Source organism: Oncorhynchus gorbuscha, linkage group LG24 (assembly GCF_021184085.1).
Source record: "Oncorhynchus gorbuscha isolate QuinsamMale2020 ecotype Even-year linkage group LG24, OgorEven_v1.0, whole genome shotgun sequence".
NCBI lineage: Eukaryota > Metazoa > Chordata > Actinopteri > Salmoniformes > Salmonidae > Oncorhynchus > Oncorhynchus gorbuscha.
The window spans coordinates 20,710,338-20,736,765 of record NC_060196.1 but is presented as its reverse complement, the minus strand read 5'-3'; the positions used below and the strand labels follow the sequence as shown (position 1 = coordinate 20,736,765).

The 26,428-nt window shown below is 44.0% G+C and overlaps 1 protein-coding gene across 12 annotated transcripts in view; it reads left to right on the top strand.

Moving 5' to 3' along the window:
* Positions 1-26,428, top strand: part of LOC124013398 (ubiquitin-associated protein 2-like) — an 87,104-nt gene that overhangs the window by 32,263 nt on the left and 28,413 nt on the right. For 9 of the 12 annotated variants that reach the window (XM_046327714.1, XM_046327722.1, XM_046327724.1 and 6 more), the window contains 11 exons: positions 301-407; positions 6,696-6,758; positions 6,879-6,931; positions 9,439-9,524; positions 11,592-11,775; positions 16,736-16,928; positions 17,183-17,475; positions 17,719-17,891; positions 18,086-18,194; positions 18,396-18,432; positions 18,767-18,965. In XM_046327714.1, the coding sequence (XP_046183670.1) occupies positions 301-407; positions 6,696-6,758; positions 6,879-6,931; positions 9,439-9,524; positions 11,592-11,775; positions 16,736-16,928; positions 17,183-17,475; positions 17,719-17,891; positions 18,086-18,194; positions 18,396-18,432; positions 18,767-18,965 (1,497 nt within the window). The remainder of the gene's footprint in view (positions 1-300; positions 408-6,695; positions 6,759-6,878; positions 6,932-9,438; positions 9,525-11,591; positions 11,776-16,735; positions 16,929-17,182; positions 17,476-17,718; positions 17,892-18,085; positions 18,195-18,395; positions 18,433-18,766; positions 18,966-26,428) is intronic. The other 3 variants (XM_046327725.1, XM_046327719.1, XM_046327720.1) reach the window with 1 other exon arrangement.

Here is a 26,428-nt window from a genome sequence, read left to right as displayed (position 1 = left end):
GCGTCGAAATACTTTGCCACCGCACAGAGTGCCAGAGAAAGAGTTGAGGAAAACAAAGCACTGACTTGATTATTCTCCCATTCCTTGGTTGTCCTCCAGTCTTTGAATCTGTTCGCCTGACATTTCTCCGATGAACTTTGTCTAACTGCGACACATCAGATCTCCTCAAAGACTTCCTCTCCTATCGCTCTGCTTGCTTACTTCCTCCTTTTTAAAGTATATCTCCCCACAGTCAAATGTTCCTATTGGTAGACCCATAGGAAGTGGTTGTGCTCAAAACCACGGCTTCTTCTCTTGCAGAACGTTCAACCCGGCAGACTACGCTGAGCCGACCCAGACAGAGGAGAGCTACGGCAGGGGAAGCACCTGGAACAACACGGGCAACCTGGAGCCAGAGGAAGGAGCCAGTAAGGAACCCAGTTACTGCTCAGCCCCAGTCCAAAACCACCCCAACCTAGGCCTAGACACTTACTGTAGATCTACAAGATGGTGTTTTAGCAAGTGAGTGTTAGCAAAATGGTGGAAAATCCATCTAGCTTATCTAGAGCCAGAGGAAGGAGCCATTAAGAAACCAAGCTACTGCTTGATCAAAAACACTCGATAGACACTTCTTGGGATCTGATGGAGGTTAATCTGCCCGTTTTGGGAATGATCTGAGGTGTACTAGGATGCATGCAAGATCTATTCAGTTTTTTCTAAAGCTAGACAGCGTCAGTTAGCTTCACATTCCAGCTCAGGCTTCATCCGTACTACAACGGTAGATATCGCTTGTCCGCCTGCTTCTAACTCTAGCAGACTTGTAACCCCGTGTGCGTTTTGCACGTGGCTAGTTGAACGCCAAACTCTTCATTGAGACAATGCTGAAACATCAATCCATGGGCGACTCAATGCCAAATTTTTAATTTGTGCCAAAATCAAATTGAAATAAAAGCTATTTTGCAAATTCATCAAGCTATGGTGTGAAGTGCCGTATGGTTAGAAGTGCCGTCTTTATTGTATTGTTAATGCCGTCTCTGGTGTGCTTATTTATGCACAAGCACCTTTTTCTGCTTACTATCGATTTTTAAGTAATTTCATTAACCTGTCTGGGAACGCTAGTGGAACACCTCGCCAACCAATGAAATTGCAGGGCGCCAAATACAAATCAACTGTTTAGTAAACAAATCGAAATGCGCATGCAACTTCCAGCGGAAAGGTCGGACAAAAATTCCAAAAGGTTATATTACTGGTCGTAGAAACATATCAAACGATGTATAGAATCAATCTTTAGGATGTTTTTATCATAAATGTTAAATTATGTTCCAACCGGAGAATTCCATTGTCTGTAGAAAAGCAATGGAACGAGAGCTAGCTCATGACTGCGTCATGAGCCCTTGGCTCTCTGCCAGACCTTTGACTCATTCCCTTCTCATTCAGCCCCCCTTCATAGTAGAAGCATCAAACAATGTTCTAAAGATGGTTGACATCCAATGGAAGCCTTAGGAAGTGCAACATAGTGGGATATTGGTTATCTTCAATAGGGGCTGAGTTGAAATCTACAAACCTCAGATTTCCCACTTCCTGTTTGGATTTTTTCTCAGGTTTTTGCCTGCCATATGAGTTCTGTTATACTCAAGACATCATTCAAACAGTTTTAGAAACTTCAGTGTTTTCTATCTAAGACTACTAATACTATGCATATATTAGCATCTGGGACCGAGTAGGAGGCAGTTCACTCTGGGAACGCTTTTTATCCAAAAGTGAAAATGCTGCCCCCTATCCCAATGAAGTTAAGTCATAGAAAAGTTTTACTGTGTGCAAAGTTTCAAATGCATTCTTTCATTACTCAATGTGTAATGTGATAGGTATTTTAATAGTGGTGTAACGGTTCGGTACGTATCGAGGTTTTGGGGTCACGTTTCGATACAGCGGGATAATTAAATGCCATTCACAATGTTCCTTGCATTGTCTGTTGTGACTGGATTATTCTGTTGGGCCTCAAGTTTCCACTCTGATGCTGCATGTGTAACCATGTGGGAGTAAATACCAGTTGGATGCATTCATGTGATTTGAACTCGTTGAGAAACCATATGGTGTCAACCATAAACTAAAAGTACAGCAGGGCCTAACATATACATTTTATATATCAGCCACTCAGATTTTTTACCAGCCAGTTGAAGCAGCAGACTAAAACTAATGTTGAGAACAACTGAGTTTATGAACAAAACAATGTAAATGAAAACGAGGACAGTCTCACTTTGTAGACTTTTGAGTAAATTAGACCAACTTGTATAACATGTACTAACACTTCACTCATTGCACACAGGTCTCCTGCCAGGCAGCGTTTCTGCGCAGGGGGTGATTATATAGGATTTATATTTCTTTGTGCATTAAGCAGCTATGAAACAAAAGCAGAAATAGTTCTGCAGAATTTTTCTATCTTGAACATAAGATTCAACAACTGAGACATGAACTGAACAAGTTCCACAGACATGTGACTAACAGAAATAGAATAATGTGTCCCTGAACAAATGGGGGGGGGTCAATAAAAAAATAAGTCAGTATCTGGTGTGGCCACCAGCTGCATTAACCTCTTGCAGCTCCCCCCTACTTTGTGCAATTTCCGCCTGAAGACATACCCAAATCTAACAGCCTGTAGCTCAGGCACAGAACCAAGGGATATGCATGTTCTTGGTACCATTTAAAAGAAAACACTCTGAAGTTTGTGGAAAAGTGAATTGAATGTAGGAGAATAACACACAATAGATCTGGTTTAGATAAAACAATGAATTTTTTAAATATATTGTATCTTTAAAATGAACAAGATAAAACAAACATCTCAATAGGATGATGGGGACAATTTCAGTGAAAAATATAAGAGGGCAACAGTACTTGTGCAACGTTTCAGAATGATAAGTTCTAAAATGAGTGTGCTACATGAAATTTATCATGAAGTCACCCAGGTGTCCCACACATGTAGCTCAAATGTACCCAAGTGGCCAAATTGGTGAAGGTATACATTTTGAAACAAATAACTATATACAAAATACCAAAATGATGTTCTAACACCCCCCCTCCCAAAGAATAAAGAAAAAAAGTATATATTGATAAAATATATACATTTACAAAATAACATTACACACTTTCAATATTTGGAAGACGAGTCCTCAGTCCTCTATCAAATCAATTTATATAGCCCCAGCCTAAAACCCCAAACAGCAAGCAATGCAGAAGCACGGTGGCTAGGAAAAACTCCCTAGAAAGGCAAAAACCTAGGAAGAAACCTAGAGGAACCAGGCTGAGGGTTGGCCAGTCCTCTTCTAGCTGTGCCGGGTGGAGATCAGTGGTTGTAGAAGGTGCAACAGGACAGCACCTCAAGAGTAAAAATGAACAGTTTAGGGTTCCATAGCCGAAGGCAGAACAGTTGAAACTGGAACAGCGGCAAGGCCAGGTGGACTGGGTACAGCAAGGAGTCATCATGCCAGGTAGTCCTGACGCATGGTCCTAGGGCTCAGGTCCTCCGAGAGAGAGAATGAGAGAATTAGAGAGCATACCTAAATTCACACAGGACACCGGATAAGACTCCCATTCGGAGTCAGTGTCACTGAAAGAAAATGTTCAGTTAGAATAGTTTCACATATGAGCCCTGTATCAACAGGTATAATAAACAGATATATATATATATATATATATATGAGTTGAAAGTTGAATATATTATTATTACCTGCTAGATCTACTGTCTCTTTTATATTATGACATTTCAGCTAGATCTACTGTCTCTATTATATTATGACATTTCAGCTAGATCTACTGTCTCTATTATATTATGACAGACCAGCTAGATCTACTATCTTTATTATATTACAACAGACCAGCTGTATCTACTGTCTCCATTTCACTTTGGCCATTGATGTGGTCCTGCCCTCTCAACAACCTCAAATAGGCTATTTCATGTGGGTTGGGGTGGGGCGGCAGACACACCCATCTCACATTTCATGACATTGCATGTTTATATATTGCTTCTAAATCACAAATAATGTATTATTAATTTCAAACAAGGCATTAGCATGATAAGAATTTACCAGTCCAAAACGATGTCATCTCCCATTCAAAAAATATTCCTCCACAATCGCTAAATGAAGCGTCCTACAACAATCTCTGTCTCACCTTCCCAATCAATTTATTCTAAAATTGTGTGTACATCTGTATATCTAGACTTAGATTTAGCTTTCCCTGACTTAGTCGCCATAATGATTGATATATATAAACAGCTGAATCTGCGCATTCAACAAACACTGCAGTGCGTAATATGTGTAGCTTCTTCCGGTATGAAACTTCAATAGCGAATTACTCACTTTACGCTGAAGCTTACTACATGGGTTGGTCTTGCAACACATAAACATGGCGTATTGCCGTTTAACTCAGCTCATTGGCTATCTACCCAGCGAGATTTCAAGACAATCAGTGGTCATTGGGTTAAAAGCAAAAAGATGTTATAAGGTGAATGCACCAATTTGTAAGTCGCTCTGGATAAGAGCGTCTGCTAAATGACTTAAATGTAAATGTAATGTAAAAAAGACAGTCAATCATTACATTACATTACATTTAACGAAACAGTGGGCAAATCATTGGTGCACAATGATGTCATGACTTGTTGTCTTCAAATTGGTTTCTTTCAGTCGATACTGAAATGATTGTGTTACAAACAAACCAGTTGATTGCAGTGAAACCAAACATGACTGGAAAAGTCACGTTCTGTGTGGGTTATTTAACTGGAATGTGTTGTCGAAAATGGAATGAGATGGAATTCACAACACAAGCGGTTCACAAAATGTTTCGTGTTAGGCTATAAAAACGGATTTTATCAAGCAAAAGATCATTCATTTATTTTAATGCAGTTTGTGATTATGTTACGCCTGTGCTGTTTAAAATTGTATTTTTCTATGGGGCTCTATGCTCAGATAATCGCATCGTATCCTTTCGCAGTAAATCCTTTTAAAAATCTGACAACGCAGTTGGATTAGCAAGATTCTAGGCTTTCGAAACATGTGAGACACTTGTATTTTCATGAATGTTTAATATGACTATTTATGTAGCGATCACCGTATGTTGTGGAATTTCAGCCTGCTAGCGGGTTCCGTGCGCAGAGAGGTTAAGTACTGTAGTGCATCTCTTCCTCATGGACTGCACCAGCGTTGCCAGTTCTTGCTGTGAGATGTTACCCCACTTTCCCACCAAGGCACCTGCAAGTTCCTGGACATTTCTGGGGGGGAATGGCCCTAGCCCTCACCCTCTGATCCAACAGGTCCCAGACCTGCTCAATGGGATTGAGATCTGGGCTCTTTGCTGGCCATGGCAGAACACTGACATTCCTGTTTTACAGGAAATCATGCACAGAACGAGCAGTATGGCTGGTGGCATTGTCATGCTGGAGGGTCATGTCAGGATGAGCCTACAAGAAGGGTACCACATGAGGAAGGAGGATGTCTTCCCTGTAACGCACAGCGTTGAGATTGAGCTTGTTGTCATTGCAGGCAGTCTGATGATGCTGTGACACACCACCCCAGACCATGACGGACCCTCCACCTCCAAATCGATACAGTTGCCATCCTGTACCTGTCCCTCAGGTGTGATGTTCGGATGTACCGATCTTGTGCAGGTGTTGTTACACGTGGTCTGCCACTGCGAGGACGGTCAGCTGTCTGTCCTGTCTCCTTGTAGCGCTGTCTTAGGCGTCTCACAGTACGGACATTGCAATTTATTGCCCTGGACACATCTGCAGTCCTCATGCCTCCTTGCAGCATGCCTAAGGCATGTTCACGCAGTTGAGCAGGGACCCTGGGCATCTTTCTTTTGGTGTTTTTCATAGTCAGTTGAAAGGCCTCTTTTTAGTGTCCTGAGTTTTCATAACTGTGACCTTAATTGCCTACCGTCTGATGTCTTCACGACCGTTCCACATGTGCATGTTCATTAATTGTTTATTGAACAAGCATGGGAAACAGTGTTTAAACACTTTACAATGAAGATCTGTGAAGTTATTTGGATTTTTACGAATTATCTTTGAAAGACAGGGTCTTGAAAAAAAATCAGTTTCTTTTTTTGCTGAGTTTAGTTCCCCGTTGCTCCTAACTAATGGACTGTTTGAAATGTACCAATTAAGATTATAATTTTGATAAATGTTTGCATAGGCTCTTGTTATAACTGAATAGCCTGACATGATATTTTCAGCTCAGATTTACTCAAGAGGCACAGGCCTACAACGCAGTGTAGGCATAGCCTATAGGTCTAGCGTTTTTATTTTGTAAAAAAAAATGTACGTATTAATTTGGGTTCAGCGCAACCAGAGGTCTCCGTTCAACTGGACCAACCGGTATGAACATGTGTACAGTTGCACCTTTATTTAAAAAAGAAAATACACAATGTTTTTATAAAATCTTTAATCAGTTTTCCTCAAATAAAGGGCATGAGGAGGTAGTCTTTGCAAGAAAGAGGGAATCTGATTTCATTGCTCCTCAACTCACGGCTCAGACACGTCATTCAGGATAAATGGAGTTAGCCAGGTTAGTTCTGAAGGATTTGTTGCTATAGAAATTTGCCTGGCTAAAAGGTGAGCTACTTTCGTGTTACCGGTTATCCCTAGTTGAACTGAGAGATGACCAAAGTTCTCGCTAACTCCTCAATCACAGGTCTCACCTCTCACTTCTCCTTTCTTGTAGGGATTGAGTACACAGCGGGAGGAGAGGGAACAAATTACCAACCCAAATTTGACTCTGTCCCTAGTAAGATTGAACCACCATCTTCTGAGGCCCTAAACATTGCATCTCCTTTTCTGTTTGATGCCTGTTGGTTTGAAACCTAGTACTCAGTACAGTTTGTTTCTTTCTTTTACATTCCTATAGGTGCCTGGAGGAGTGCAACAGAAGAGTGGGGTACTGAGGACTGGAATGAGGACGTGAGTACCTTTTTTACTATGCCTATTTATTGATTTGGTGGTATGCCTATTTGTATGCCTCTTTTGACCATTTAAAAAAATATATCACCAAAATCACATTTTACATTTACATTTAAGTCATTTAGCAGACGCTCTTATCCAGGGCGACTTACAAATTGGTGCATTCACCTTATGACATCCAGTGGAACAGTCACTTTACAATAGTGCATCTAAATCTTAAAGGGGGGGGTGAGAGGGAAACTTATCCTATCCTAGGTATTCCTTAAAGAGGTGGGGTTTCAGGTGTCTCCGGAAGGTGGTGATTGACTCCGCTGTCCTGGCGTCGTGAGGGAGTTTGTTCCACCATTGGGGGGCCAGAGCAGCGAACAGTTTTGACTGGGCTGAGCGGGAGCTGTACTTCCTCAGTGGTAGGGAGGCGAGCAGGCCAGAGGTGGATGAACGCAGTGCCCTTGTTTGGGTGTAGGGCCTGATCAGAGCCTGGAGGTACTGAGGTGCCGTTCCCCTCACAGCTCCGTAGGCAAGCGCCATGGTCTTGTAGCGGATGCGAGCTTCAACTGGAAGCCAGTGGAGAGAACGGAGGAGCGGGGTGACGTGAGAGAACTTGGGAAGGTTGAACACCAGACGGGCTGCGGCGTTCTGGATGAGTTGAAGGGGTTTAATGGCACAGGCAGGGAGCCCAGCCAACAGCGAGTTGCAGTAATCCAGACGGGAGATGACAAGTGCGTGGATTAGGACCTGCGCCGCTTCCTGTGTGAGGCAGGGTCGTACTCTGCGGATGTTGTAGAGCATGAACCTACAGGAACGGGCCACTGCCTTGATGTTAGTTGAGAACGACAGGGTGTTGTCCAGGATCACGCCAAGGTTCTTAGCGCTCTGGGAGGAGGACACAATGGAGTTGTCAACCGTGATGGCGAGATCATGGAACGGGCAGTCCTTCTCCGGGAGGAAGAGCAGCTCCGTCTTGCCGAGGTTCAGCTTGAGGTGGTGATCCGTCATCCACACTGATATGTCTGCCAGACATGCAGAGATGCGATTCGCCACCTGGTCATCAGAAGGGGGAAAGGAGAAGATTAGTTGTGTGTCGTCTGCATAGCAATGATAGGAGAGACCATGTGAGGTTATGACAGAGCCAAGTGACTTGGTGTATAGCGAGAATAGGAGAGGGCCTAGAACAGAGCCCTGGGGGACACCAGTGGTGAGAGCGCGTGGTGAGGAGACAGATTCTCGCCACGCCACCTGGTAGGAGCGACCTGTCAGGTAGGACGCAATCCAAGCGTGGGCCGCGCCGGAGCTGCCCAACTCGGAGAGGGTGGAGAGGAGGATCTGATGGTTCACAGTATCGAAGGCAGCCGATAGATCTAGAAGGATGAGAGCAGAGGAGAGAGAGTTAGCTTTAGCGGTGCGGAGCGCCTCCGTGATACAGAGGAGAGCAGTCTCAGTTGAATGACTAGTCTTGAAACCTGACTGATTTGGATCAAGGTCATTCAGAGAGATAGCGGGAGAGCTGGCCAAGGACGGCACGTTCAAGAGTTTTGGAGAGAAAAGAAAGAAGGGATACTGGTCTGTAGGGCAGAGCACAGGGTAGGGCAGTGTGAGCAGAACCAGCGGTGTCGTTTGACTTAGCAAACGAGGATCGGATGTTGACTAAGTCATCTGCAGAGAGGGAGGAGGGGGGGGAGGGGGAGGAGGATTCAGGAGGGAGGAGAAGGTGGCAAAGAGCTTCCTAGGGTTAGAGGCAGATGCTTGGAATTTAGCGTGGTAGAAAGTGGCTTTAGCAGCAGAGACAGAGGAGGAAAATGTAGAGAGGAGGGAGTGAAAGGATGCCAGGTCCGCAGGGAGGCGAGTTTTCCTCCATTTCCGCTCGGCTGCCCGGAGCCCTGTTCTGTGAGCTCGCAATGAGTCATCGAGCCACGGAGCGGGAGGGCAGGACCGAGCCGGCCTGGAGGATAGGGGACATAGAGAGTCAAAGGATGCAGAGAGGGAGGAGAGGAGGGTTGAGGAGGCAGAATCAGGAGATAGGTTGGAGAAGGGAAGAGATGATAGGATGGAAGAGGAGAGAGTAGCGGGGGAGAGAGAGCGAAGGTTGGGACGGCGCGATACCATCCGAGTAGGGGCAGTGTGGGAGGTGTTGGATGAGAGCGAGAGGGAAAAGGATACAAGGTAGTGGTCGGAGACTTGGAGGGGAGTTGCAATGAGGTTAGTGGAAGAACAGCATCTAGTAAAGATGAGGTCGAGCGTATTGCCTGCCTTGTGAGTAGGGGGGGAAGCTGCATATGTACCCAGATGTTCAAATAAGCCTGAACACTAAACTTGGTGTTGCTTATGCCCAAATAGCTACAGATCTAAAAGAGGGTCTCTGGTGTTATATAGGGAACACTCCGATTGAAATACTCCAGCCATCTGCTTTGTTCTTCTGTTTGTAGTTTTAGGTTAATGCATTTAGTTATGGCTTGATCCCTTTAATGCTGATACATTGATCTTAATCATTTCTCTGTCGTTCTCTCTAGCTGTCAGAGACCAAGATCTTCACAGCCTCCAGTGTGGCCTCCATGCCACTCCCCCGGGAGAATGTCACCATCACTGCAGGACAGCGGTGGGCAGGCCTGATGCGGCATGCAGACACACAAACAGCTAGTCAATCTACAGTCATGCTATCACACATATACAGTTGAAGTTTACATACACTTATGTTGGTGTCATTCAAATGTGTTTTTCAACCACTCCATAAATTTCTTGTTAACAAACTATAGTTTTGGCAAGTCGGTTAAGACCTCTACTTTGTGCATGACACAAGTAATTTTTCCAACAACTGTTTACAGACAGATTATTTCACTTATAATTCACTGTATCGTAATTCCAGTGGGTCAAAAGTTTACATACACTAAGTTGACTGCCTTTAAACAGCTTAGAACATTTCTGAAAATGATGTCTTGGCTTTAGAAGCTTCTGATAGGCTATTTGAAATAATTTGAGACAATTGGAGGTGTACCTGTGGATGTATTTCAAGGCCTACCTTCAAACTCAGTTCCTCTTTTCTTGACTTCATGGGAAAATCAAACTAAATCAGCCAAGACCTCAGAAAAAAAAATGGTAGACTTCCACAAGTCTTGTTCGTCCTTGGGAGCAATTTCCAAACGTGTGAAGGTACCACGTTAATCTGTACAAACAATAGTACGCAAGTATAAACAGTATGGGACCATGCTGCCACCATACTGCTCAGGAAGGAGATGCTTTCTGTCTCCCAGAGATGAACGTACATTGGTGCGAAAAGTACAAATCAATCCCAGAACAACGGCAAAGGACCTTGTGAAGATGCTGGAGGAAACCGGTACAAAAGTGTCTATATTCACAGTAAAACGAGTCCTATATCAACATAAGCTGAAAAACCGCTGAGCAAGGAAGAAGCCACTGCTCAAAAACTGCCAGACTACGGTTTGCAACTGCACATGGGGACAAAGAAATAGAAATGGAGAAATGTCCTCTGGTCTGATAAAACAAAAATATAACTGTTTGGCCATAATGACCATTGTTATGTTTGGAGGAAAAAGGGGGAGACTTGCAAGCCGAAGAACACCATCCCAACCGTGAAGCACGGGGTGGAAGCATCATGTTGTGGGGGTGCTTTGCTGCAGGAGGGACTGGTGCACTTCACAAAATAGATGGCTTCATGAGGGAGGAAAATTATGTGGATATATTGAAGTAACATCTCAAGACATCAGTTATAGCTTGGTCACAAATGGGTCTTCCAAATGGACAAAGCATACTTCCAAAGTTGTGGCAAAAAGGCTGAGGGACAACAAAGTCAAGGTATTGCAGCTGCCATCACTTAGCCCTGACCTCAAGCCTATAGAACATTTGTGGGCAGAACTGAAAAAGCATGTTCGAGCAAGGTGGCCTAGGAACCTGACTCAGTTACACCAGCTCTGTCGGGTGAATTTTGGCCTATTCCTCCTAACTTATTGTGGGAAGCTTGTGGAAGGCTACTCGAAATGTTTGATCCAAATTAAACCATTTTAAGGCAATGCTACCAAATACTAATTGAGTGTATGTTAACTTCTGACCCACTGGGAATGTGATGAAAGAAATTGAAACTGAAAGAAATGATTCTCTACTATTATTCTGACATTTCACATTCTTAAAATAAAGTGGTGATTCTAACTGACCTAAGACGGGGAATTTTTACTAGGATTTAATGTCAGGAATTGTTAAACTGAGTTTAAATGTATTTGGCTAAGATTTATATGGCTGAACTCCTCACCCACTCACTGAAAGCCATGCAAGTGTGTGTATCTTGTCTCATGTCCATTTAAACAATTAATCTTCAACATCACCAAACTGCAGTCTAGTCATATGGCCAAAGTTACTGAGAAAATCAAAAATTGATTCAAGCACTTCTTGTGTTATGCCTATGATTTTCAGCTCTGTATCTGGTTTCATCAACCCCAAAATGTACTATCATACATACAATTGGTTAGCTAACATGAATCAGAACAACATCTGTTGCACAGACCCTGTAATAGGTTAGCATTCTGTCCAGGGGGTGTACTTGTACATCAAGCTGACTCGCGCTACAGAAGCAAGAGATGAGCTACTGCCCTATGGGCCATTCTGGCTTGGACAAGGCTAATTACTAACGATTTCTGACCTCTGTCCCCTGCAGGATTGACCTGGCTGTGCTGCTGGGGAAGACTCCCCCATCCTCCTCAGAGGCAGAGACCCTGGGCCCCATGAAAGCCAGCCAGCCCCCCCCTCTCCCCCAGTCACTGGTTTTCAGCAACTCCAAGCAGGGTGTGCCGCTGTCACAACCCCCTTCCAGCAGCACCCCTTACAACCAGCACAGCGTGGTGAGCCCACAGGACACACAACGGCTTCTTCTCAATTCTATATTTTTACTGACTGTACTTAAAGTGGAACTGACTGCGTTTTAACTACTTTGTCCAAAAATATCAAATTCACAGTTTGTTCTACCAAACCAACTTGAGGTTCTAAAAATATGTTCTATTTGACTCAACATTCCAGGATGTACAGTAAGGCATTGTTGGCAGAATAGATGGCTGCAGTTCAGTGTATGATTAATATCATTCTCCAATCCATTTCTTTGTAGCCCAGAGAATATTGCTATCCGGTTGTAAATCACAGTTGGCCTGGTACATTGTTTGCTGCCTTCATTCAGGATGCGCTGTTTGTTTTAATGACTCAATATTCTGGCCAAAAACGGACAAATGTAACTAAGCCTGGGAATGTCAATTAGGGCTGGGGGGTATACTGTATTTGACAATATACCGGTATTGATGCACAAACTGGTTTGTTTACCTTCTATAATGGTATTTGAATGTTTGGTTTGCTAAATGTGATATGCTGTGTGTAATGTCTATTTTTATAGTTTACTCCACTACTTGAGTCCTCTTTCTCCATGCCGCTTTCCATACAGACCTAGCCCCTCCCTCTTTACTCAAGGAGCTCATTTGATGTTCCTCGACCAAGAGACACTTGCGTTCAGTGGTCAATGCAGCACATGCAACAATGATGACAACGATGCTGTTTTCACTTTGCTTCTTAATATAAATCCACTAGCGTTCTATAATTACACTATTAGTTTGTGTTTCTTACATCTGCAAATGGCTAGTTTGTCTTAGCAAGATGGGCCTAAATCGTGTTAGCCGCTAATCGCTATTCCGACTGGCTATCTAGCTAGCTAATAAATGTACTGAATCAGAGCAAATGTAACTACCGTAATTGCTGGACTATTAAGCGCACCTGAATATAAACCGCACCCACTGAATTATTAAAAAATATGTATTTTGTACATAAATAAGCCGCACATGTCTATAAGCCGCAGGTGCCTACCGGTACATTGAAACAAATTAACTTTACACAGCCTTTAAACGAAACACGGCTTGTAACAAAATTAAATGGGCTTTAACGAAACACGGCTTGTAACAAAAATTAAAACATTAGCCTACCAAGAAAGTCATTGGTCACTATCTTCCTCCTCCTGTGCACTGAAACCACTGAAGTCATCTCCTTCGGTGTCGGAGTTGAATAGCCTCAGAATTGCTTCATCCGATGTTGGATCGTTTTCATTGTCGCTCTCGTCACTTTCATCCGGAGGCAAATACCCCGCTGAGCTCATGCTGCCCCTTCAACACGCAGCAGTCCAGCTTTTCGAAACCCGTTGATGATAGTGGATTTTTTGACAATGCTCCACGCTGTCAGGACCCACTGGCAGACTTGACCATAAGATGCTCTTCGCCTGCGGCCTGTTTTAGTGAAGGATTTCTCCCCACTTGTCATCCAAGCCTCCCACTGAACAAGGAGCGCCACCTTAAATGCACGATTTACACTGATGTCGAGTGGCTGCAAATACTTTGGGCCATCTGCTTTTCTTCCCTCTGAAAGCTTTTGTTGTTTTTCTGCACTGAGTCAGTTCCTCACGCTGCTGTTTCAAACGTCTTATCGACTCATTAAGGCCAAGCTCCCATGCAGCAGCTCTATTTCCTTTTCCAACAGCCAGATTTATTGCCTTCAACTTGAAAGCTGCATCATATGCATTTCTCCGTGTCTTTGCCATGAGGGTGACAAAATTACTACCGTAATCAGAATGATGGGAAGTTTGAGCGCGCTCGATTTACGTCACATTATGTGACGGTGCTCAGTTTTTTGGCGGCATGGATCTTGTGAAAGCGGGAAAAATCCATAAATTAGCCGCGTCATTGTGTAAACCGCGAGGTTCAAAGTGTGGGAATAAAGTAGCGGCTTGTAGTCCGGAAATTACGGTAGCTATACAGCCTGATAATACCAGTGATGGTGTAGACCCAATCGGCATGTTTGTGCAACAGTATCTTCTAAATCAAAGAGGAATATGCATTGCATGAATGTTAGCTACATGAATAGCTAAGAGAGAACATTCAATGTAGCCAAATATTACAGGGTCCACTAAGAAACACTTGTCAACAGTTTGGTTGCTACCCTGTCACAATAACTATTCACTGGCATTTTCATTCGTTATGTCAGACTGTATTGAAAGTGCCCACTTTTAAATTCTAACTATAGATTTAGAGTAATTCCATTTCCATGATTCCTACAGTTCACCCAAGTGTTTTGCTCAAATCGCAATTGCAACATTTGGTTAAAAATAATGCTTCCCATATTGTGAAGCCCTACGTGACAGTGTGAAAATGATCTCAAATGAGTGCAGGAAATGCAGAGATTGATAATGCTTGAAGATAATTGTCGGTTGAATTGAACAGTATAAAGCAATCAGAATAGAGAAAGACCCATTGAAATGACTTCATATTAATAAAACATAATATTGTCTTTTATTTTTTTATACCTGATATGATATTTTAGCCATATCGCCCAGCCCTAATGTCAATACAATCAAACTAGCAAGGGCAATTATCACAAGTCAGTCATGTAGCTAATAGGCTAGCATATCTATTTATGGAGCAAGCTAAAAACACAGAGCCTAACGATAGCTAGCTTCTAGGAGGATGTCATTGGAGCAGTTGGTGAGTGAGTGACTTTTCCCCTCATAACATTTTTCACCTGCTACACAGCTAGAGATGCAGGTGCAGCTAGGTTAGCTAGCCAGAAATGTGAATCACTATGCTGAACCTTGAACGACTGTTATCCAGTAAGCCAGAGTCCATTTGCGAATGCAATATATGCTATCAACTCCGAATCCAGAGCACTCATCTGTGTGCCAGAGTGAAGAATAACAGATTAATTTACGAACGTGCAACACCTGCAGAATATGACTGGTGTCAGTAAACAAAGGCAAAATAAAAAGGTTATGGTTAGTCACGAACGCTCCAGATAACATGTAAACAGCCTAACCAGCTCTGCTATGGCAAGTAAAATGGTCAGAGTGAGGTGTTCTCTCATTTGTGTCTGGATGTAACAAGCTAGCCAACTTTAGCCTGTTAGCTTGGGTTCTTGGTTGGGATAAGAATGCATTAGCAGGCAAGCTGCAGAAGGAAGAACAGGCTACTTACTATTTATTCCCCATTGTTTATTAGTGCAGTTGTGATGGCCCACTAGCAGAAAAAGTTTGAGGGTTTATCTAATGTTCCTTCGTTAGATTTTAGCTCATTTTCCTCTGGCTAGCATTAGTTGTTGATCTTGTTGGCCTGCCTTTTTATGGTTGTTTGATCAATAGGACTGTAAAGTTCCCAAATGTAAGAGGACTCCTGTGGTATTTACATACAGTACCATTCAAATGTTTGGACAACTACTCATTCAAGGGTTTTTCTTTATTTTGATTATAGACATCAAATCTATGAATTAACAGACATGGAATTATGTAGCAACCAAAAAGGTGTTAAGCAAATCCAAATATATTTTATATTTTTGACTCTTCAAAATAAATCAACTTCACCTGGAATGCTTTTCCAACAGTCTTGAAGGAGTTCCCAAATATGCAAAGCAGTTGTTGGCTACTTTTCTTTCACTCTGCGGTCCAACTCATCTCAATCATCTCAATTGGGTTGAGGTCGGGTGAAATTGGTCAAATTGTTCTAACATAGCCTGGAGGTGTGTTGGGTCATTGTCCTGTTGAAAAACAAATTATATTCCCACTAAGTGCAGACCAGATGGGATGGTGTATCACTGTAGAATGCTGTGGTAGACATGCTGGTTAAGTTTGCCTTGAATTCTAAATAAATCACTGACAGTGTCACCAGCAAAGCACCATCACACCTCCTCCATGCTTCACGGTGGGAACCACACATGCGGAGATCATCTGTTCCCCAACTCTGCGTCTCATAAAGAAACAGCGGTTGGAACCAAAAATCTCATTTTTGGGCTCAGCAGACCAAAGGACAGATTTACACCGGTCTAATGACCATTGCTCGTGTTTCTTGGCCCAAGGAAGTCGCTTATTCATATTTGTGTCCTTTAGTGGTTTCTTTGCAGCAATTCGACTATGATGGCCTGATTCATGCAGTCTCCTCTGAACAGTTGATGTTGAGACGTGTCTGTTACTTTAACTCTGAAGCATTTATTTTGGCTGAAATCTGAGGTGCAGTTAATTGCTGATTTCTGAGGATGGTAACTCTAATGAACTTATCCTCTGCAGCAAAGGTAATTCTGGGCCTTCCTTTCCTGTGGTGGTCGTCGTGAGAGCCAGTTTCATGGCGCTTGATGGTTTTTGCAACTGCACTTGAAGAAACGTTCAAAGTTCTTGAAATTTGACTGACCATGTCTTAAAGTAATGATGGAATGTCGTTTCTCTTTGCTTATTTGAGCTGTTATTTGAGCTGCCATGATATGGACTTGGGTCTTTTAACAAATAGGGCTATCATCTGTATACCACCCCTACCTCGTCACAACACAAATGATTAATTATTAACAAATTATTAACAAGTTACACCTGTTAATTGAAATGTGTTCCAGGTGACTACCTCATGAAGCTGGTTGAGGGAATTCTAAGTGTGTGCAAAGTTGTTATCAAGGCAATAGGTGGCTACTTTGAAGAATCTCAAATATAAAATGGATTTTGATTTTAACAATTTTTTTGGTTACTATATGATTACATGTGTGTTATAGTTTCATAGTTTGTCATGGAGTATTGTGTGTAGATTGAGGGGGTGAAAAACAATTTTAAGTGGAAAATGTCAGTGTCTGACTACTTTCCAAATGCATAATAAGACTTTGAATAAGACTTACGGCAATGTTATTCAAATCCAGTCAGTTCCACTTTAAGTGTTCAAGCAATAAACCAGCACAGCTGTTCTATTCTGTTCCACACTCATTCCTAAAACTTGCAGACTGTCAGTTCCTCTTCTTTTGTTCCCATTGCAGGTGAGCATGCTAAGCAAGGGCTTCGGTGAAGTAGGGGACCCTAAAGGAGGCAGCACAGGGACGACCAGCGGCTCCCAGTTCTTGGAGCAGTTTAAGACTGCCCAGGCCTTGGCTCAGCTGGCTGCCCAGCACTCCCAAACAGGACAGCCTTCCCCCTCCTGGGACACCAGCCCTGCAGCGCTGGGCCAGTATGGTAAGAGGACACTCAGGGAGATACCGGGACTATAGAGGCAGTTTGGATGGTTGTCAAGTAAAGTAAGGGGTATATATAGAGGCTAGACTGACTTTGGTTTGGAGAGAGTTAGAAATGCCTACATGACTGGTATTTCTGTTTATGAAGAGGACACATGTTAATTGCCCTATGCAACGTTCAGATTCAGATATTTGTTTTAAGTTTATAGCCATCAGGTGTAGCCCCTACCTTCCTTTCTCTAATCACCTCCCCAGACATGAACGCCCAGCCGGAGCCTGCGGCCCATAGCCCCTTCACAAAGCGCCAGCCCTACCAATCCACCTCCGTGTTGGATGCCTTCCTCCCCCCTTCTGTCCCCTCCTCCCTGCCCCCACAGAGCACCCCCTCGTCCCTCATGGCGCCCCCCGTGTCCTCCCTCCCCAAAATGACGGTGCCCCCTGGGCAGCAGGTGTCCCCTAGCTCGCCGGACGCCCAGGGCTCCAGCCCCCTGCCATTGCAGCAGCACAAGCTCAAGCAGCAGAAGAAGAGGACCTCCATCACGACCAAGGTAACAGCTCAACACTGATAGAAAGACTATGTAAAGAGAGTGAATGGCCGGTCATGCTGCGCCCAGCTTCTAACTATTTTCCTCAGGTAACACTAGCTCACTCGCAGCAAACAGTGAGCACAAATTCACTTTACTTTCAGCACTCTTTGCCTAACACCTATGTATCCCTACCTCTCCCTACTTTTTCATAACTTAATTTCCTTGCTGTCACTGACATCAACCATTTATTATATTTTATTCCAGATCCCAGCGACGCCGGTGGAGATGCCTGGCTCGGCAGACATCTCTGGGCTCAACCTGCAGTTTGGATTGCTGCAGTTTGGCTCTGAACCTGTACTCCAGGAGTATGACATCATCCCCGTCACCTCCTCACCAGGCTGCCAGGTTCAGAACTGCCTCTACTCAAGCCCCAGCAGGTGAGCACTCATCTCAGTCATACCAGACACAGCACAATTTGTGTAAGATGGAGTCTTGTACAACTATAACACCACAAACAGACCCATGTGAAGCATTTTTTGCCACTTGGCTCCACTTGAGTTTTGAGACTGGACTCTTTCTCCTTTTTCAAAGTAGCCTTTGGCTTTATATAATCACCCTGCTTTTCCTCCAGTGAGGCAACTCCCTCCCTGTCCAACACCAGCCAGATGGACATGTATGACCAGAGGGCTCCTCAGGCCCGACGCTACCCCACCGCCTCCTCCCCGCAGAAAGACATTGAGGTGAGCCTCCATTCATTCATTGCGCCGTTCATGTATCATTCCTCCACTCATATTGTGTTTATTCCTAGATAAATACAAAATAAATTGCTCTGTTCACTTTTCTTTGAACAGCTCCCTCTGTTACTGAATGGACTGTTGCTATGGAAATGTCTCCCCTATGTTACTGTACCCTAACAAGCCCACTTGAACTTGTTTTTTCAGAATGGATTCAGTTCAGTACATACGCAATCTGTAGAAGGTGAGTCATTTTGGTAGTTGTGTGGGTTTGCAGTGAAGGAAGGCTGAATATATGGGAGTTATGGCCGTCCTGGCAACTGTGTGAAGTGGTACTCCGCTACCATGCATTTCCTGGATGTAGGTTAAGTACTCTGGAACCATGGCCTGTTATTTTGTGGTTCTCGGTTAGTATTTTATGGCTATTCATTCAAAGTAACCCTTAGAGGAAACAGCTTGGAATGGCAATCTATGGACAATCTCCCCAATCAGACAGTATGTGTATTGTAGAGCTTTTGTCGTTCTGGGTTGGCACTAATTCCAGAATCCATCTCTCCCTCCATCTTGTCTCTGTTCAGTCTGCCCACCTGCAGCAGGATCTGCAGTGTCTGTGAAGTCAGCCTCTGATTCGGCCGCACCCGTGTCCGTCTCCATGGCTACACTGACGGACAGTGGCTCAGGGCCCGCCTCTTTGTTGACCACATCAAAGCAATCGTCACTCAGCGCTCTGGGGCACAATGAAGACCTGCCCCCGAATACCATGTCTCAGCACAGCAAGTAAGGAGGGTACCCTGGATGGTTTGAACGAAGGGCTTGAGTGTCATTTTTATATCAATATATATTCCTTTTTTCAGCTTTCATTTTCAGAAATATTTAATGTACATTTCATGGCTTACAATATCAGATTACTTCACACAGTCATATCTTTAGATGGGTCATGTACATTTATAAATTTTTAGAAGGAAGTGCTTGGTCCCAGGGACCCAAAAGGGTGCACCATCCTCATACACCCAACCTCAATGAGAGGTTTGAGTCCCGAGGGCTAGCACCAGCTGAGGTATACAGACAGATATGGGAGCAGATTCTCAGCTGTACCAAGCCATCCACACAATGAGTGCAAATGACAACAAAAGAAACGTCAGTCAAGCAATTTATAAATCGAAAGGAGGGCCTGGCATTTGTAGGTCTATGAAGGCCCCCCCCAGGTGGGATGAAATAAATAATTTCCTTTTAAAGTATAATATATTTTCTAGTTTTAAAAAATGAATTAAATACTGCACTCACTTTCCACTCAAGAATTTGTCTCTTGGCATGGATTGTAGAGAAAGATTATTGCAGCCTGCACTGCCTGGACAGCATTAAACCAGTAGGTGGTAGACCAAAAGGTGCCACCAAATCAAATTTTATTTGTCACATGTGCCGAGTACAACATTTGTAGATCTTACCGTGAAATGCTTACTTACTAGTCCTTAAGCAACTATGCAGTTAAGAAAAACGATAATTTAAGAAAAAATATTTACTATATAAATAAATTGAAGTAAAAAAAATTAGAGCAACAATAAAATAACGTGGCTATATACAGGGGGTACCGGTACTGTGTCAATGTGCGGGGGTACAGGTTTGTCAAGGTAATTGAGGTAATATGTACATGTAGGTAGGGTTAAATGTAGGTAGGGTTAAAGTGACTATGCATAGATAATAAACGGGACCTAGACTTTTTGGACCTAGACTTGGCGCTCCAGTGCCACTTGCGCCAAGTCTGGTATAGAGGTCCTGGATGGCAGGAAGCTTGGCCCCAGTGATGTATTGGGCCGTATGCACTACCCTCTGTAGCGCCTTGCAGTCGGAGGCCAGGCAGTTGCCATACCAGGCAGTAATGCAACCAGTCAGGTAATGCAACCAGTCATGCTCTCGATGGTAAAGCTATAGAACTTTTTGAGGATCTGAGGACCCATGCCAAATATTTTCAGTCTCCTGAGGGGGAATGGGCGTTGTCGTGACCTCTTCACAACTGTCTTGGTGTGTTTGGACCATGATAGTTTGTTGGTGATGTGGACACCAAGGAACTTGAAGCTCTCAACCAGCTCCACTACAGCCCTGTCGATGGGAATGGGGGCGTGCTCGGCCCTCCTTTTCCTGTAGTCCACGATCTTCTCCTTTGCCTTGATCACGTTGAGGGGGAGGTTGTTGTCTTGGCACCAGTTCTCTGACCATGTCTCTGACCTCCCTATAGGCTGTCTCATCGTTGTCGGTGATCAGGCCTACCACTGTTGTCGTCAGCAAATTTAATGATGGTGTTGGAGTCGTGCTTGGCCAGGGAGTACAGGAGGGGACTGAGCACGCACCCCTGAGTGTTTCCCGTGTTGAGGATCAGCATGGCAGATGTGTTGTTGTCTACTCTTACCACCTGGGGTAGCCTGTCAGGAAATGCATGATCCAGTTGCAGAGGGAGGTGTTTAATCCCAGGTTCCTTAGCTTAGTGATGAGCTTTGAGGGCACTATGATGTTGAATGCTGAACTGTAGTCAATGAACAGCATTCTCACATAGGTGTTACTTTTTCCAGGTGCGAAAAGGCAGTGCAGTAGAGTGCGTTATCTGTGGATCTTTTGGGGTGGTATGCAAATTGGGGTGGGTCTAGGGATTGTGGGATGATAATGTTGATGTGAGCCATGACCGCACTTTCAAAGTGTTACGGGTCGGTAGTCATTTAGGCAGGTTACCTTTGTGTTCTTGGGCACAGGGACTATGGTGGTCTGCTTGAAACGTAGGTACAGGTTGAAGCGGACAGGTTGAAAATGTCAGTGAAGACACTTGCCAGTTGGTCAGCCGATGCTCAGAGTACACGTCCTGGTAATCCGTCTGGCCCTACGGTCTTGTGAATGTTGACCTCTTTAAAAAAACTTACTCACATCGGCAGTGGTCTGGAACATCTGGTGCTTTCATGCATGCTTCAGTGTTGATTGCCTCGAAGTGCGGATAGGAAGTCATTTAGCTCGTCTGATAGGCTTGTCACTGGGCTTCCCTTTGTAGCCCCTAGTAGTTTGACGGATCACCACCTCAAGCTGAACTTCGGCAAGACTGAGCTGCTCTTCCTCCCGGGGGAAGGACTGCCCGTTCCATGATCTCGCCATCACGGTTGACAACTCCATTGTGTCCTCCTCCCAGAGCGCTAAGAACCTTGGCGTGATCCTGGACAACAAACTGTCGTTCTCAACTAACATCAAGGCGGTGGCCCGTTCCTGTAGGTTCATGCTCTACAACATCCGCAGAGTACGACCCTGCCTCACACAGGAAGCGGCGCAGGTCCTAATCCAGGCACTTGTCATCTCCCGTCTGGATTACTGCAACTCACTGTTGGCTGGGCTCCCTGCCTGTGCCATTAAACCCCTACAACTCATCCAGAACGCCGCAGCCCGTCTAGTGTTCAACCTTCCCAAGTTCTCTCACGTCACCCCGCTCCTCCGCTCTCTCCACTGGCTTCCAGTTGAAGCTCGCATCCGCTACAAGACCATGGTGCTTGCCTACGGAGCTGTGAGGGGAACGGCACCTCAGTACCTCCAGGCTCTGATCAGGCCCTACACCCAAATAAGGGCACTGCGTTCATCCACCTCTGGCCTGCTCGCCTCCCTACCACTGAGGAAGTACAGTTCCCGCTCAGCTCAGTCAAAACTGTTCGCTGCTCTGGCTCCCCAATGGTGGAACAAACTCCCTCACGACGCCAGGACAGCGGAGTCAATCACCACCTTCCGGAGACACCTGAAACCCCACCTCTTTAAGGAATACCTAGGATAGGATAAAGTAATCCTTCTCACCCCCCTCCCCCCTTAAAATATTTAGATGCACTATTGTAAAGTGGTTGTTCCACTGGATGTCATAAGGTGAATGCACCAATTTAAGTCGCTCTGGATAAGAGCGTCTGCTAAATGACTTAAATGTAAATGTAAATGTAGTTTGCATGACCTGCCACATCCGACGAGCATTGGAGCCGGTTTAGTAGAATTCAGTCTTAGTCCTTTATTGATGCTTTGCCTGTTGGATGGTTTGTCTGAGGGTGTAGTAGGAATTTTTATAAGCGTCCAGGTTAGAGTCCATCTCCTTGAAAGCGGCAGCTCTACCCTTTAGCTCGGTGCGGATGTTGCCTGTAATCCATGGCTTCTGGTTGGGGTATGTATGTACGGTCACTGTGGGGACAATGTCACCGATGCACTTACTAATGAAGCCTGTGACTGATGTGGTATATTCCTCAATGCCATCGGATGAGATCCGGAACCTAGTCCATTCTGTGCAAGCACAACAGTCCTTCAGCATCTGACCGCTTTCGTATCGAGTCAAGGAGGATTCCTGCTTATGGTCAGATTTGCCAAATGGACAAATGGATGGCGAGCTTTGTTATGCATCTTTGTGTGTGGAGTAAAGGTGATCTAGAGTTTTATTTATTTATATATATATATACCCCCCCCCCCCCCGGTTGCACATGTGACATGCTGGTAGAAATGAGGTAAAACAAATTTAAGTTTGCCTGCGTTAAAGTTCCCGACTACTAGGGGGAGCGCCTCCTCTGGATGAGCATTTTCTTGTTTGCTTATGGCTTTATACAGCTTGTTGAGTGCTGTTTTAGTGCCAACATAAATAGGCAACTACGAAAAATATAGATACTCTCTAGGTAAATAGTGTGGTCTACGGCTTATCATGAGGTACTCTACCTCAGGCGAGCATACAGACCACCACTCGTTGTTTTAACGGAGGCAGCTGTTCTGTCTTGCCGATGCAAGAAAAATCTGCCTACTGTATATTACCCGTGTCGTCATTCATCCACGACGCAGTGAAATGTAAGATATTAGTTTTTAATGTCCTGTTGGTAGGATAGTCTTGAACGGAGCTCATCCACTTTATTCTCCAAGGATTGCACGTTGGCCAATAGGCAGGTTAACTGCTCGCTGACAAATTCTCACAAATTCTCTCTCTTCATGCGAATGATGGTGATTTGGGCCTGGTCGGGTATCTGGTGTAAATCCTTTACGTCCGAATTTGTTCTTAACTGGGTTCCCTAGTTAAATAAAATTAACACCTGTATACTTGGATATTGGATATTGAGATAAGGGTGAATAAAGATGTTTCACCGGCTGATTCTTCAATTTGCACCTAAAAGGGTGCAAAAGGGTTGAATAGTTATGAGAGTCAAGCCAGTACATATATCATATTTCTGATATTTGCAGACCAGTAGAACTGCATGTTGGATAATGCCAGGCCACCTTGGTTTTTAGGCCTTTGAAGGAATATTTGATGTACCCGAGTGGTTTTCTTCTTCCAAATGAGAGGTAATGACATGATCTAGATTGTTATAGAACGATTTAGAAAAAAGTATTTATTCGTCCAGATAGAGGGGAAGAAGCAACCAGCGCTCAGTCAGGTTTAGTATGTTTTAATAACTTTGTAAAGTTTGCCTTCAGGAGGCCTTTAAAATGGCGATTAACTGGTGGACATTTCACATTTATGCAGGTTCAGCTTATACCCAGATATTTCCCCCAACAGTTTCAAGAGTATTCAAAACCATTGTTGCAAGATGTAATTGGGGGGGGGGGGTGTATTGCCTTGTTGTGGAATTTAGTGCACACATTTTTCATTAAGTTTATATCGTATACCTTAGGGGCTTAAATATTTGCCAGAACCACAGGTATATTATACAGCGTCTCTGAGACCACAATAGATCAACCATTAATGTCTTGAGAACCTGGGAAAGTGTAAGATGTGTATTATGATTGATCAGAATGGCTGTCCCACATGAAGCATGAAATGGTAATTTGGTTAGAGCCATATTTCCTGTAAAAAAAAAAAGCTATGTTTGCCTTGAAGTTGTAAGTGTGCCCAAGACCCTGTTGCATTAACAAATTTCAAAATTCCTTTGACATTCAAACTTATACAGTTGAGCCCTAGGCCCCCCTTGCAAGCCTATTATCTTACTTTCCTGTACAACAAATGGCAAGTCATGTGTACAAACATTTAAAAGGAAAAATAGGGCTGTCCCCGACTAAGGAATCTTGGTTGACCGACGTTATCTGTTATTTTGATCAATCTGTCTTTTTCCATATATACAGTGCATTCAGAAAGAATTCAGACCCCTACACTTTTTTCACATTTTGTTACGTTACAGCTTTATTCTAAAATGGATTAAAACGCCCAAATTCATGAATTAATCTACACACAATACCCCATAATGACCACACAAAAACAGATGTTTAGACATTTTTACAACCCTTTGCTACGAGACTCAATATGTAGTCATCCTTGAGTTGTTTCAACAACTTGATTGGAGTCCACCTGTGGTACATTCAATTGATTGGACATGCACACATCTGTCTATAAGGTCCCACAGTTGACAGTTATGTCTGAAAAAAAAACAAGCCATGAGGTCAAAGAAATTGTCATTTGAGCCCCAAGACATGATTGTGTCGAGGCACAGATATAGGGAAAGCTACCAAAAAAATTCTGTCTTCCATCATTCTTAAATGGATTAAGTTTGGAACCACCAAGACTCTTTCCAGAGCTGGCTGCCTGGCTAAACTGAGCAATCGGGGGAGAAAGGGCCTCTGTCAGGGAAGTGACCATGTACCCGATGGTCACTCTGACAGAGCTCTAGAGTTTCTCTGTGGAGATGGGAGAACTTTCCGGGAGGACTTTCCAGAAGGCCAACCATCTCTGCAGCACTCCATCAATCAGGCGTGGCCAGACGGAACCCATTTCTCAGTAAAAGGCACATGAAAGCCGCTCTGAGTTTGCCAGAAGGCACCTAAAGGTCTCTGACCATGAGACAAGATTCTCTGGTCTGATGAAACCAAGATTGAATTATTTGGCCGGAATTCGAAGCGCCACGTCTGGAGGAAACCTGGTACAGAAAGTATTCAGACCCCTTGACTTTTTCCACTTTCTGTTACCTTATGCTGTTGGGGATCTTTTTCAGCGGCAGGGACTGGTTTACTTGTCAGGATCGAGGGAAAGATGAATGGAGCAAAGTACAGAGAGATCCTTGATGAAAACCTGCTCCAGAGCGCTCAGGACCTTAGACTGGGGCGAAGGTTCACCTTCCAACAGGACAACAACCATAAGCACACAGCCAAGACAATGCAGAAGTGGTTTTGGGACAAGTCTCTGAATGTCCTTGAGTGGCCCAGCCAGAGCCTGGACGTGAACCCGATCGAACATCTCTGGAGAGACCTGAAAAAAGCTGTGCAGTGGCGCTCCCAATCCAACCTAACAGAGCTTGATAGGATCTGCGGAGAAGAATGGGAGAAACTCTCAAAATACAGTTGTGCCAAGCTTCTAGCGTCATACCCAAGAAGACTCAAGGATGTAATTGCTGCCAAAGGTGCTTCAACAAAGTACTGAGTAAAGTGTTTTTATTTTATTTTTATAAATTTGCAACAATTTCTAAAAACCTGTTTTTGCTTTGTCATTATGGGGTATTGTGTGGAGATTAAGAACACATCTATTTTAGAATAAGGCTGTAACGTAACAGAATGTGGAAAAAGTCAAGGGGTCTGAATACTTTCTGAATGCACTGTAGACACACCCGATGTGTTTAAATAAAATCAACTACAGTGGGGAGAACAAGTATTCGATACACTGCCGATTTTGCAGGTTTTCCTACTTACAAAGCATGTAGAGGTCTGTAATTTGTATCATAGGTACACTTCAACTGTGAAACTTTCTGACACCTGCCAATAGCCACTGTTCAGATCCAGATTACTAAAGATGGATGTCCCTGCCAGAGATTCCAGTATACTAAAGATGGATGCCCCTGCCAGAGATTCCAGTATGTCATTTATGTTTGGTAGAGGGTAGGCATCGCTTTCTGTTATGGCATTCGGCTTCCTGTAGTCCACACAGAATCGATATCCACCATCTTTCATAGGAATCAGGACAACCGGAGAAGCCCATTCAGAAAAAGAAGGTTCCACAATTCCATTCTCCAACATGCTTTTGAGCTGTTCATTGAGAATTGCCAGTTTGGCGGGGGACAGCCTGTAGGGACGCTGCTTAATGGGGACCTCATGCCGGGTATAGATTTTGTGTTTGAAGACGGTTGTACGGCCAAGTGTAAGAGTACAGACCTCACTGTTCACGTCCAACATCTGGGAGAGCTGCCACCTTTCATCATCCGACAGATATGCTTGTTTGATGTAGAAATCCGCATCAGGTTTGTTTTTGCTCTCGGATAGAAGGGGGGGGTATGGTGGTAATC